At 50.0% G+C, this 15,326-nt stretch overlaps 1 protein-coding gene across 1 annotated transcript in view; it reads left to right on the forward strand.

Annotated features, from left to right (window-relative positions):
• Positions 1 to 401: 401 nt before the first annotated feature.
• The window catches only part of LOC135532235 (polypeptide N-acetylgalactosaminyltransferase 16-like), a gene marked incomplete at its 5' end in the record, with an annotated part of 34,575 nt that continues 19,650 nt past the window's right edge, over positions 402 to 15,326 (forward strand). Inside the window, 3 exons of the mRNA XM_064959826.1 lie at positions 402 to 528; positions 1,719 to 1,880; positions 8,853 to 8,979. Coding sequence (XP_064815898.1) covers positions 402 to 528; positions 1,719 to 1,880; positions 8,853 to 8,979 — 416 coding nt within the window. The remainder of the gene's footprint in view (positions 529 to 1,718; positions 1,881 to 8,852; positions 8,980 to 15,326) is intronic.

Here is a 15,326-nt window from a genome sequence, read left to right on the forward strand (position 1 = left end):
ATGGGGTATCGTGATGGCATTATGGGGTATCGTGATGTCATTATGGGGTATCGTGATGTCATTATGGGGTATCGTGATGTCATTATGGGGTATCGTGATGTCAATATGGGGTATCGTGATGGCATTATGGGGTATCGTGATGTCATTATGGGGTATCGTGATGTCATTATGGGGTATCGTGATGTCATTATGGGGTATTGTGATGTCATTATGGGGTATCGTGATGTCATTATGGGGTATTGTGATGTCATTATGGGGTATCGTGATGTCATTATGGGGTATCGTGTGTAAATTGAGGAGGAACATTTTCGAGTACGTCTGTGATGTAGCAAAAGGGAAGGGGTCTGAAAACGGGTTAGGGTTAGGGTTTCCCTGTACATACTGTGTCCCTCCCTCCTCAGAGCTGTCCTTCAGGGTGTGGATGTGTGGTGGGAGCCTGGAGATTCTGCCCTGCAGCAGGGTGGGACACGTCTTCAGGAAACGACACCCCTACGACTTCCCAGAGGGCAATGCTCTCACATACATCAAGTAAGTGGGCTGGGCTACGCTCTGCTATGAACTTTTCAGAGTCCAGACAGAGCAGCCCTTTTCAAATTTCTCCTCGGGGTCCCCCAGCCGTTCTCCAACCTCTCCTCGGGGACCCCCAGCAGTTCTCCAACCTCACCTCGGGGAGCCCCAGCTGTTCCATGTATTTCAACTATTCCACAGCTAGAAGACTTGATTCAATTTGTCAACTAATCTTCAAGCCCTGGACTACGTGAATCAGGTGAGTAAGTTCAGGGCTACAAGAAACTATGAAATGTCTTGGGGTCCAAGAGGAGATGTTTGAAATGTATCCCAGTCCCAGAGGAGAGGTTTGGAATGTTTCCCAGTCCCAGAGGAGAGGTTTGGAATGTTTCCCAGTCCCAGAGGAGAGGTTTGGAATGTTTCCCAGTCCCAGAGGAGAGGTTTGGAATGTTTCCCAGTCCCAGAGGAGAGGTTTGGAATGTTTCCCAGTCCCAGAGGAGAGGTTTGGAATGTTTCCCAGTCCCAGAGGAGAGGTTTGGAATGTTTCCCAGTCCCAGAGGAGAGGTTTGGAATGTTTCCCAGTCCCAGAGGAGAGGTTTGGAATGTTTCCCAGTCCCAGAGGAGAGGTTTGGAATGTTTCCCAGTCCCAGAGGAGAGGTTTGGAATGTTTCCCAGTCCCAGAGGAGAGGTTTGGAATGTTTCCCAGTCCCAGAGGAGAGGTTTGGAATGTTTCCCAGTCCCAGAGGAGAGGTTTGGAATGTTTCCCAGTCCCAGAGGAGAGGTTTGGAATGTTTCCCAGTCCCAGAGGAGAGGTTTGGAATGTTTCCCAGTCCCAGAGGAGAGGTTTGGAATGTTTCCCAGTCCCAGAGGAGAGGTTTGAAAAAGGCTGGACTAGAGAGCCAGCCACGAGCCATACCTTCCTCTCTACTGTCTGCCTTCCTCTCTACTGTCTGCCTTCCTCTGTACTGTCTGCCTTCCTCTCTACTGTCTGCCTTCCTCTGTACTGTACTGTCTGCCTTCCTCTGTACTGTCTGTTATTATCCTACCTGACCAGTCGTGTGTGTGTGTGTTGGTGTGTGTTGTCCCAGTCCCAGTGGTGTGTGTTGTGTGTGTGTTTCCCAGTCCCAGTGGTGTGGTTTGTGTGTGTTTGTGTGTGTGGTTTGTGTGTGTGTGTCCCAGTGTGTGATGTCAGGAATGTTTCCCAGTCCCAGAGCAGAGGTGTGGATGGATGAGTATAAACAGCACTACTACTCAGCGAGGCCCTCAGCGCAGGGCAAGGCCTTCGGCAGCATTGCAGAGCGCCTGACTCTGAGACGCAAGCTGAACTGCAAGTCCTTCCGTTGGTATATGGAGAACGTTTACCCTGAACTAAGGTAAGAGGAGACAGTCTCTCTACTTGGTAACCAGACAGTCTCTCTACTGGGTAACCATACAGTCTCTCTACTGGGTAACCAGACAGTCTCTCTCTACTGGGTAACCAGACAGTCTCTCTCTCTGGGTAACCAGACAGTCTCTCTCTCTGGGTAACCAGACAGTCTCTCTCTCTGGGTAACCAGACAGTCTCTCTCTACTGGGTAACCAGACAGTCTCTCTCTCTGGGTAACCAGACAGTCTCTCTCTCTGGGTAACCAGACAGTCTCTCTCTACTGGGTAACCAGACAGCCTCTCTCTACTGGGTAACCAGACAGTCTCTCTCTACTGGGTAACCAGACATTCTCTCTCTGGGTAACCAGACAGTCTCTCTCTACTGGGTAACCAGACAGTCTCTCTCTCTGGGTAACCAGACAGTCTCTCTCTCTGGGTAACCAGACAGTCTCTCTCTACGGGCTAACCAGACAGTCTCTCTCTACTGGGTAACCAGACAGTCTCTCTCTACTGGGTAACCAGACAGTCTCTCTCTACTGGGTAACCAGACAGTCACTCTACTGGGTAACCAGACAGTCTCTCTCTCTGGGTAACCAGACAGTCTCTCTCTCTGGGTAACCAGACAGTCTCTCTCTACTGGGTAACCAGACAGTCTCTCTCTACTGGGTAACCAGACAGTCTCTCTCTACTGGGTAACCAGACAGTCTCTCTCTCTACTGGGTAACCAGACAGTCTCTCTCTCTGGGTAACCAGACAGTCTCTCTCTACTGGGTAACCAGACAGTCTCTCTCTACTGGGTAACCAGACAGTCTCTCTCTCTGGGTAACCAGACAGTCTCTCTCTCTGGCTAACCAGACAGTCTCTCTCTCTCTGGGTAACCAGACAGTCTCTCTCTACTGGGTAACCAGACAGTCTCTCTCTCTGGGTAACCAGACAGTCTCTCTCTCTGGGTAACCAGACAGTCTCTCTACTGGGTAACCAGACAGTCTCTCTCTCTGGGTAACCAGACAGTCTCTCTCTCTGGGTAACCAGACAGTCTCTCTCTACTGGGTAACCAGACAGTCTCTCTCTCTGGGTAACCAGACAGTCTCTCTCTCTGGGTAACCAGACAGTCTCTCTCTCTGGGTAACCAGACAGTCTCTCTCTACTGGGTAACCAGACAGTCTCTCTCTCTGGGTAACCAGACAGTCTCTCTCTACTGGGTAACCAGACAGTCTCTCTCTGGGTAACCAGACAGTCTCTCTCTCTGGGTAACCAGACAGTCTCTCTCTCTGGGTAACCAGACAGTCTCTCTACTGGGTAACCAGACAGTCTCTCTACTGGGTAACCAGACAGTCTCTCTACTGGGTAACCAGACAGTCTCTCTCTCTGGGTAACCAGACAGTCTCTCTCTCTGGGTAACCAGACAGTCTCTCTCTACTGGGTAACCAGACAGTCTCTCTCTCTGGGTAACCAGACAGTCTCTCTCTACTGGGTAACCAGACAGTCTCTCTCTACTGGGTAACCAGACAGTCTCTCTCTGGGTAACCAGACAGTCTCTCTCTGGGTAACCAGACAGTCTCTCTCTCTGGGTAACCAGACAGTCTCTCTCTCTGGGTAACCAGACAGTCTCTCTCTCTGGGTAACCAGACAGTCTCTCTCTCTGGGTAACCAGACAGTCTCTCTCTGGGTAACCAGACAGTCTCTCTCTCTGGGTAACCAGACAGTCTCTCTCTACTGGGTAACCAGACAGTCTCTCTCTGGGTAACCAGACAGTCTCTCTCTCTGGGTAACCAGACAGTCTCTCTACTGGGTAACCAGACAGTCTCTCTACTGGGTAACCAGACAGTCTCTCTACTGGGTAACCAGACAGTCTCTCTCTACTGGGTAACCAGACAGTCTCTCTCTGGGTAACCAGACAGTCTCTCTCTCTGGGTAACCAGACAGTCTCTCTCTACTGGGTAACCAGACAGTCTCTCTCTCTGGGTAACCAGACAGTCTCTCTCTCTGGGTAACCAGACAGTCTCTCTCTACTGGGTAACCAGACAGTCTCTCTCTCTGGGTAACCAGACAGTCTCTCTCTACTGGGTAACCAGACAGTCTCTCTACTGGGTAACCAGACAGTCTCTCTCTCTGGGTAACCAGACAGTCTCTCTCTCTGGGTAACCAGACAGTCTCTCTCTGGGTAACCAGACAGTCTCTCTCTCTCTCTCTGGGTAACCAGACAGTCTCTCTCTACTGGGTAACCAGACAGTCTCTCTCTGGGTAACCAGACAGTCTCTCTCTCTGGGTAACCAGACAGTCTCTCTCTCTGGGTAACCAGACAGTCTCTCTCTACTGGGTAACCAGACAGTCTCTCTCTACTGGGTAACCAGACAGTCTCTCTCTGGGTAACCAGACAGTCTCTCTCTGGGTAACCAGACAGTCTCTCTCTCTGGGTAACCAGACAGTCTCTCTCTCTGGGTAACCAGACAGTCTCTCTCTCTGGGTAACCAGACAGTCTCTTTCTCTGGGTAACCAGACAGTCTCTCTCTCTGGGTAACCAGACAGTCTCTCTCTACTGGGTAGCCAGACAGTCTCTCTCTACTGGGTAGCCAGACAGTCTCTCTCTCTGGGTAACCAGACAGTCTCTCTCTCTGGGTAACCAGACAGTCTCTCTCTCTCTCTGGGTAACCAGACAGTCTCTCTCTCTCTCTGGGTAACCAGACAGTCTCTCTCTCTGGGTAACCAGACAGTCTCTCTCTCTCTCTGGATAACCAGACAGTCTCTCTCTACTGGGTAACCAGACAGTCTCTCTCTACTGGGTAACCAGACAGTCTCTCTCTCTCTGGGTAACCAGACAGTCTCTCTCTCTGGGTAACCAGACAGTCTCTCTCTACTGGGTAACCAGACAGTCTCTCTCTACTGTGTAACCAGACAGTCTCTCTCTACTGGGTAACCAGACAGTCTCTCTCTACTGGGTAACCAGACAGTCTCTCTCTACTGGGTAACCAGACAGTCTCTCTCTCTACTGGCTAACCAGACAGTCTCTCTACTGGCTAAGCAGACAGTCTCTCTCTACTGGCTAACCAGGCAGTCTCTCTCTCTACTGGCTAACCAGGCAGTCTCTCTCTCTACTGGCTAACCAGGCAGTCTCTCTCTACTGGCTAACCAGACAGTCTCTACTGGCTAACCAGACAGTCTCTACTGGCTAACCAGACAGTCTCTCTCTACTGGCTAACCAGACAGTCTCTCTCTACTGGCTAACCAGACAGTCTCTCTCTACTGGCTAACCAGACAGTCTCTCTCTACTGGCTAACCAGACAGTCTCTCTCTACTGGCTAACCAGACAGTCTCTCTCTACTGGCTAACCAGACAGTCTCTCTCTACTGGCTAACCAGACAGTCTCTACCTACTGGCTAACCAGACAGTCTCTCTCTACTGGCTAACCAGACAGTCTCTCTCTACTGGCTAACCAGACAGTCTCTCTCTACTGGCTAACCAGACAGTCTCTCTCTACTGTCTTACTAGACAGTCTTTCTCTACTGGCTAACCAGACAGTCTCTCTCTACTGGCTAACCAGACAGTCTCTCTCTACTGGCTAACCAGACAGTAGACAGTCTCTACCTGCTAGTCTCTCACTACTGCCTAACCAGACTGTTTTCCTGTATAGCACCATTCAGATTCACGTTTATTGCCCTAAAAGAGGAAATCTTTGCACAGCTCACACATTACATACACACAGCATCTAGGAAACACAGCATCTAGGAAACACAGCATCTAGAAACACAACATCTAGGAAACACAGCATCTAGTAAACACAGCATCTAGTAAACACAGCATCTAGGAAACACAGCATCTAGGAAACACAGCATCTAGGAAACACAGCATCTAGTAAACACAGCATCTAGTAAACACAGCATCTAGTAAACACAGCATCTAGTAAACACAGCATCTAGGAAACACAGCATCTAGGAAACACAACATCTAGTAAACACAACATCTAGTAAACACAGCATCTAGGAAACACAGCATCTAGGAAACACAACATCTAGGAAACACAGCATCTAGGAAACACAGCATCTAGGAAACACAGCATCTTGGAAACACAGCATCTAGGAAACACAACATCTAGGAAACACAGCATCTAGGAAACACAACATCTAGGAAACACAGCATCTAGTAAACACAGCATCTAGTAAACACAGCATCTAGGAAACACAGCATCTAGGAAACACAACATCTAGTAAACACAGCATCTAGGAAACACAGCATCTAGTAAACACAGCATCTAGTAAACACAGCATCTAGTAAACACAGCATCTAGTAAACACAGCATCTAGGAAACACAGCATCTAGGAAACACAACATCTAGTAAACACAACATCTAGTAAACACAGCATCTAGGAAACACAGCATCTAGGAAACACAACATCTAGGAAACACAGCATCTAGGAAACACAGCATCTAGGAAACACAGCATCTTGGAAACACAGCATCTAGGAAACACAACATCTAGGAAACACAGCATCTAGGAAACACAACATCTAGGAAACACAGCATCTAGTAAACACAGCATCTAGTAAACACAGCATCTAGGAAACACAGCATCTAGGAAACACAACATCTAGTAAACACAGCATCTAGGAAACACAGCATCTAGGAAACACAGCATCTAGGAAACACGGCATCTAGGAAACACAACATCTAGGAAACACAGCATCTAGTAAACACAGCATCTAGTAAACACAGCATCTAGGAAACACAGCATCTAGGAAACACAACATCTAGGAAACACAGCATCTAGGAAACACAGCATCTAGGAAACACAACACAGCATCTAGGAAACACACCTAATTTCAATACCTCACTATGGTGTCAGCTAGGGTAATGTGTTTCAATGTCTCACTATGGTGTCAGCTAGGGTAATGTGTTTCAATACCTCACTATGGTGTCAGCTAGGGTAATGTGTTTCAATGCCTCACTATGGTGTCAGCTAGGGTAATGTGTTTCAATGCCTCACTATGGTGTCAGCTAGGGTAATGTGTTTCAATGCCTCACTATGGTGTCAGCTAGGGTAATGTGTTTCAATGCCTCACTATGGTGTCAGCTAGGGTAATGTGTTTCAATGCCTCACTATGGTGTCAGCTAGGGTAATGTGTTTCAATGCCTCACTATGGTGTCAGCTAGGGTAATGTGTTTCAATGCCTCACTATGGTGTCAGCTAGGGTAATGTGTTTCAATACCTCACTATGGTGTCAGCTAGAGTAATGTGTTTCAATGCCTCACTATGGTGTCAGCTAGGGTAATGTGTTTCAATGCCTCACTATGGTGTCAGCTAGGGTAATGTGTTTCAATACCTCACTATGGTGTCAGCTAGGGTAATGTGTTTCAATACCTCACTATGGTGTCAGCTAGGGTAATGTGTTTCAATGCCTCACTATGGTGTCAGCTAGGGTAATGTGTTTCAATGCCTCACTATGGTGTCAGCTAGGGTAATGTGTTTCAATGCCTCACTATGGTGTCAGCTAGGGTAATGTGTTTCAATGCCTCACTATGGTGTCAGCTAGGGTAATGTGTTTCAATGCCTCACTATGGTGTCAGCTAGGGTAATGTGTTTCAATGCCTCACTATGGTGTCAGCTAGGGTAATGTGTTTCAATGCCTCACTATGGTGTCAGCTAGGGTAAAGTGTTTCAATACCTCACTATGGTGTCAGCTAGGGTAATGTGTTTCAATGCCTCACTATGGTGTCAGCTAGGGTAATGTGTTTCAATGCCTCACTATGGTGTCAGCTAGGGTAATGTGTTTCAATGCCTCACTATGGTGTCAGCTAGGGTAATGTGTTTCAATGCCTCACTATGGTGTCAGCTAGGGTAACTAGAAACACGTTATCAATGAAGTGGATTAACCTTTGTTTGTTGTAGAATATTGAATCAAATATTTCACAGGTACTGGAACTTGTAAATTCAATTAGGCTTTATTACAAAAGTAACAAAGCCGAGCAATTCCATGGAAGAACCTGGGAGAACAGTCTCGATACTGCTGGGAGAACAGTCTCGATACTGCTGGGAGAACAGTCTCGATACTGCTGGGAGAACAGTCTCGATACTGCTGGGAGAACAGTCTCGTTACTGCTGGGAGAACAGTCTCGTTACTGCTGGGAGAACAGTCTCGATACTGCTGGGAGAACAGTCTCGTTACTGCTGGGAGAACAGTCTCGATACTGCTGGGAGAACAGTCTCGATACTGCTGGGAGAACAGTCTCGTTACTGCTGGGAGAACAGTCTCGATACTGCTGGGAGAACAGTCTCGTTACTGCTAGGAGAACAGTCTCGATACTGCTGGGAGAACAGTCTCGTTACTGCTGGGAGAACAGTCTCGAACAGTACTGCTGGGAGAACAGTCTCGATACTGCTGGGAGAACAGTCTCGTTACTGCTGGGAGAACAGTCTCGATACTGCTGGGAGAACAGTCTCGATACTGCTGGGAGAACAGTCTCGATACTGCTGGGAGAACAGTCTCGATACTGCTGGGAGAACAGTCTCGATACTGCTGGGAGAACAGTCTCGTTACTGATGATTTTTCACCTACATGTTTTGTCTCTCCTGGCTGGCAACTCAACGACTCTGTGTTACACTGTACAATTTGTAATACCATTGACACTTTTCTGAGCCTGTGTTGTTGTTGTTGTGTTGTTTCCCCGGCAACAGATGAAAGGACTTGATGGAGTAGCGTTAACACAGCCCATCTCTTCCATAATTTCTTCTCTCACTCTCTCTTACCCCCTGTTTCTCTGTTCACTTTCAAGTGTTATTCATGAATACATTTGGGATCAAACTCACCCAAGTAAAAACTATTAAAACAGTAAAAAAATATATACAGATATACATTTATTCAGCAATAAAATCATAAAGTTCTCTCCCTCTCCTTCTCTCTTCCTTCCTCCATTTCTCTCTCTCTCTTATTTCTCTCTCTTCCTTCCTTCCTTCCTCTCTCCCTCTCACTGACCCTCTCCCCCAGGATCCCAGAGCAGGATGCAGTGTCCAGTGTGTTGAGGCAGGGAGGACTGTGTCTGGAGAGCCTTGGTGCAGACAGCCTGGGTCTGGCAGAGTGTCGAGGCACTGGAGCGATTAGGCCGCAGTCACAGGTCAGTATCATCACCCACCACTAGGGGCAGGTCAGTATCATCACCCACCACTAGGGACAGGTCAGTATCATCACCCACCACTAGGGACAGGTCATTATCATCACCCACCACTAGGGGCAGGTCAGTATCATCACCCACCACTAGGGACAGGTCAGTATCATCACCCACCACTAGGGACAGGTCAGTATCATCACCCATCACGAGGGACAGGTCAGTATCATCACCCACCACTAGGGGCAGGTCAGTATCATCACCCACCACTAGGGACAGGTCAGTATCATCACCCACCACTAGGGACAGGTCAGTATCATCACCCACCACTAGGGACAAGTCAGTATCATCACCCACCACTAGGGACAGGTCAGTATCATCACCCACCACTAGGGACAGGTCAGTATCATCACCCACCACTAGGGACAGGTCAGTATCATCAACCACCACTAGGGACAGGTCAGTATCATCACCCACCACTAGGGACAGGTCAGTATCATCAACCACCACTAGGGGCAGGTCAGTATCATCACCCACCACTAGGGACAGGTCAGTATCATCACCCACCACTAGGGACAAGTCATTATCATCACCCATCACGAGGGACAGGTCAGTATCATCACCCACCACTAGGGGCAGGTCAGTATCATCACCCACCTCTAGGGGCAGGTCAGTATCATCACCCACCACTAGGGACAGGTCAGTATCATCACCCACCACTAGGGACAGGTCAGTATCATCACCCACCACTAGGGGTAGGTCAGTATCATCACCCACCACTAGGTCAGTATCATCACCCACCACTAGGGACAGGTCAGTATCATCACCCACCACTAGGGGCAGGTCAGTATCATCACCCACCACTAGGGACAGGTCAGTATCATCACCCACCACTAGGGACAGGTCAGTATCATCACCCACCACTAGGGACAAGTCATTATCATCACCCACCACTAGGGACAGGTCAGTATCATCACCCACCACTAGGTCAGTATCATCACCCACCACTAGGGACAGGTCAGTATCATCACCCACCACTAGGGACAGGTCAGTATCATCACCCACCACTAGGGACAAGTCATTATCATCACCCATCACGAGGGACAGGTCAGTATCATCACCCACCACTAGGGACAGGTCAGTATCATCACCCACCACTAGGGACAGGTCAGTATCATCACCCACCTCTAGGGACAGGTCAGTATCATCACCCACCACTAGGGACAGGTCAGTATCATCACCCACCACTAGAGACAGGTCAGTATCATCACCCACCACTAGGGACAGGTCAGTATCATCACCCACCACTAGGGACAGGTCAGTATCATCACCCACCACTAGGGACAGGTCAGTATCATCACCCACCACTAGGGACAGGTCAGTATCATCACCCACCACTAGGGACAGGTCAGTATCATCACCCACCACTAGGGACAGGTCAGTATCATCACCCACCACTAGGGACAGGTCAGTATCATCACCCACCACTAGGGCAGGTCAGTATCATCACCCACCACTAGGGAAGGTCAGTATCATCACCCACCACTAGGGACAGGTCAGTATCATCACACACCACTAGGGACAGGTCAGTATCATCACCCACCACTAGGGACAGGTCAGTATCATCACACACCACTAGGGACAGGTCAGTATCATCACCCACCACTAGGGACAGGTCAGTATCATCACCCACCACTAGGGACAGGTCAGTATCATCACCCACCACTAGGGACAGGTCAGTATCATCACCCACCACTAGGGACAGGTCAGTATCATCACCCACCTCTAGGGACAGGTCAGTATCATCAACCACCACTAGAGGCAGGTCAGTATCATCAACCACCACTAGGGGCAGGTCAGTATCATCACCCACCACTAGGGACAGGTCAGTATCATCACCCACCACTAGGGACAGGTCAGTATCATCACCCACCACTAGGGACAGGTCAGTATCATCACCCACCACTAGGGGCAGGTCAGTATCATCACCCACCACTAGGGACAGGTCAGTATCATCACCCACCACTAGGGACAGGTCATTATCATCACCCACCACTAGGGACAGGTCAGTATCATCACCCACCACTAGGGACAGGTCAGTATCATCACCCACCACTAGGTCAGTATCATCACCCACCACTAGGGGTAGGTCAGTATCATCACCCACCACTAGGGACAGGTCAGTATCATCACCCACCACTAGGGACAGGTCAGTATCATCACCCACCACTAGGGACAGGTCAGTATCATCACCCACCACTAGGGACAGGTCAGTATCATCACCCACCACTAGGGGCAGGTCAGTATCATCACCCACCACTAGGGGCAGGTCAGTATCATCACCCACCACTAGGGGCAGGTCAGTATCATCACCCACCACTAGGGACAGGTCAGTATCATCACCCACCACTAGGGGCAGGTCAGTATCATCACCCACCACTAGGGGCAGGTCAGTATCATCACCCACCACTAGGGACAGGTCAGTATCATCACCCACCACGAGGGACAGGTCAGTATCATCAACCACCACTAGGGACAGGTCAGTATCATCACCCACCACTAGGGACAGGTCAGTATCATCACCCACAACTAGAGGCAGGTCAGTATCATCACCCACCACTAGGGGCAGGTCAGTATCATCACCCACCACTAGGGACAGGTCAGTATCATCACCCACCACTAGGGACAGGTCAGTATCATCACCCACCACTAGGGACAGGTCAGTATCATCACCCACCACTAGGGACAGGTCAGTATCATCACCCACCACTAGAGACAGGTCAGTATCATCACCCACCACTAGAGACAGGTCAGTATCATCACCCACCACTAGGGACAGGTCAGTATCATCACCCACCACTAGGGACAGGTCAGTATCATCACCCACCACTAGGGACAGGTCAGTATCATCACCCACCACTAGGTCAGTATCATCACCCACCACTAGGGACAGGTCAGTATCATCACCCACCACTAGGGACAGGTCAGTATCATCACCCACCACTAGGGACAGGTCAGTATCATCACCCACCACTAGGGACAGGTCAGTATCATCACCCACCACGAGGGACAGGTCAGTATCATCACCCACCACTAGGGACAGGTCAGTATCATCACCCACCACTAGGGACAGGTCAGTATCATCACCCACCACGAGGTCAGTATCATCACCCACCACTAGGGACAGGTCAGTATCATCACCCACCACTAGGGACAGGTCAGTATCATCACCCACCACTAGGGGCAGGTCAGTATCATCACCCACCACTAGGGACAGGTCAGTATCATCACCCACCACTAGGGGCAGGTCAGTATCATCACCCACCACTAGGGGCAGGTCAGTATCATCACCCACCACTAGGGACAGGTCAGTATCATCACCCACCACTAGGTCATTATCATCACCCACCACTAGGGGCAGGTCAGTATCATCACCCACCACTAGGGGCAGGTCAGTATCATCACCCACCACTAGAGACAGGTCAGTATCATCAACCACCACTAGGGGCAGGTCAGTATCATCACCCACCACTAGGGGCAGGTCAGTATCATCACCCACCACTAGGTCATTATCATCACCCACCACTAGGGGCAGGTCAGTATCATCACCCACCACTAGGGACAGGTCAGTATCATCACCCACCACTAGGGGCAGGTCAGTATCATCACCCACCACTAGGGGCAGGTCAGTATCATCACCCACCACTAGGGGCAGGTCAGTATCATCACCCACCACTAGGGACAGGTCAGTATCATCACCCACCACTAGGGACAGGTCAGTATCATCACCCACCACTAGGGACAGGTCAGTATCATCACCCACCACTAGGGACAGGTCAGTATCATCACCCACCACTAGAGACAGGTCAGTATCATCACCCACCACTAGGGACAGGTCAGTATCATCACCCACCACTAGGGACAGGTCAGTATCATCACCCACTACTAGGGACAGGTCAGTATCATCACCCACCACTAGAGACAGGTCAGTATCATCACCCACCACTAGAGACAGGTCAGTATCATCACCCACCACTAGGGGCAGGTCAGTATCATCACCCACCACTAGAGACAGGTCAGTATCATCACCCACCACTAGGGACAGGTCAGTATCATCACCCACCACTAGGGACAGGTCAGTATCATCACCCACCACTAGAGACAGGTCAGTATCATCACCCACCACTAGGGACAGGTCAGTATCATCACCCACCACTAGGGACAGGTCAGTATCATCACCCACCACTAGGGGCAGGTCAATATCATCACCCACTACTAGGGGCAGGTCATTATCATCACCCACCACTAGGTCAGTATCATCACCCACCACTAGGGGCAGGTCAGTATCATCACCCACCACTAGGGGCAGGTCATTATCATCACCCACCACTAGGTCAGTATCATCACCCACCACTAGGGACAGGTCAGTATCATCACCCACCACTAGAGACAGGTCAATATCATCACCCACTACTAGGGACAGGTCAGTATCATCACCCACCACTAGAGACAGGTCATTATCATCACCCACCACTAGGGACAGGTCAGTATCATCACCCACCACTAGGGACAGGTCATTATCATCACCCACCACTAGGGACAGGTCAGTATCATCACCCACCACTAGGGACAGGTCAGTATCATCACCCACCACTAGGGACAGGTCAGTATCATCACCCACCACTAGGGACAGGTCAATATCATCACCCACTACTAGGGACAGGTCAGTATCATCACCCACCACTAGAGACAGGTCAGTATTGTCACCCACCACTAGAGACAGGTCAGTATCATCACCCACCACTAGGGACAGGTCATTATCATCACCCACCACTAGAGACAGGTCAGTATCATCACCCACCACTAGGGACAGGTCAGTATCATCACCCACCACTAGGGACAGGTCAGTATTGTCACCCACCACTAGGGACAGGTCATTATCATCACCCACCACTAGGGGCAGGTCAGTATCATCACCCACCACTAGGGACAGGTCAGTATCATCACCCACCACTAGGGACAGGTCAGTATCATCACCCACCACTAGGGACAGGTCAGTATCATCACCCACCACTAGGGACAGGTCAGTATCATCACCCACCACTAGGGACAGGTCAGTATCATCACCCACCACTAGGGACAGGTCAGTATCATCACCCACCACTAGGGACAGGTCAGTATCATCACCCACCACTAGGGACAGGTCAGTATCATCACCCACCACTAGAGACAGGTCAGTATCATCACCCACCACTAGAGACAGGTCAGTATCATCACCCACCACTAGGGACAGGTCAGTATCATCACCCACCACTAGGGACAGGTCAGTATCATCACCCACCACTAGAGACAGGTCAGTATCATCACCCACCACTAGAGACAGGTCAGTATCATCACCCACCACTAGGGACAGGTCAGTATCATCACCCACCACTAGGTCAGTATCATCACCCACCACTAGGGACAGGTCAGTATCATCACCCACCACTAGGGACAGGTCAGTATCATCACCCACCACTAGGGACAGGTCAGTATCATCAACCACCACTAGGGACAGGTCAGTATCATCACCCACCACTAGGGACAGGTCAGTATCATCACCCACCACTAGGGACAGGTCAGTATCATCACCCACCACTAGGGGCAGGTCAGTATCATCACCCACCACTAGAGACAGGTCAGTATCATCAACCACCACTAGGGGCAGGTCAGTATCATCACCCACTACTAGGGACAGGTCAGTATCATCACCCACCACTAGGGGCAGGTCAGTATCATCACCCACCACTAGGGACAGGTCAGTATCATCAACCACCACTAGGGACAGGTCAGTATCATCACCCACCACTAGGGGCAGGTCAGTATCATCACCCACCACTAGGGACAGGTCATTATCATCACCCACCACTAGAGACAGGTCAGTATCATCACCCACCACTAGGGACAGGTCAGTATCATCACCCACCACTAGAGACAGGTCAGTATCATCACCCACCACTAGGGACAGGTCAGTATCATCACCCACCACTAGGGACAGGTCAGTATCATCACCCACCACTAGGGACAGGTCATTATCATCACCCACCACTAGGTCAGTATCATCACCCACCACTAGGGACAGGTCAGTATCATCACCCACCACTAGAGACAGGTCAGTATCATCACCCACCACTAGGTCAGTATCATCACCCACCACTAGGGACAGGTCAGTATCATCACCCACCACTAGGGACAGGTCAGTATCATCACCCACCACTAGGGACAGGTCAGTATCATCACCCACCACTAGGGACAGGTCAGTATCATCACCCACCACTAGGGACAGGTCAGTATCATCACCCACCACTAGGGACAGG

This window comes from Oncorhynchus masou, unplaced genomic scaffold (assembly GCF_036934945.1).
Source record: "Oncorhynchus masou masou isolate Uvic2021 unplaced genomic scaffold, UVic_Omas_1.1 unplaced_scaffold_1778, whole genome shotgun sequence".
Taxonomy (NCBI): domain Eukaryota; kingdom Metazoa; phylum Chordata; class Actinopteri; order Salmoniformes; family Salmonidae; genus Oncorhynchus; species Oncorhynchus masou.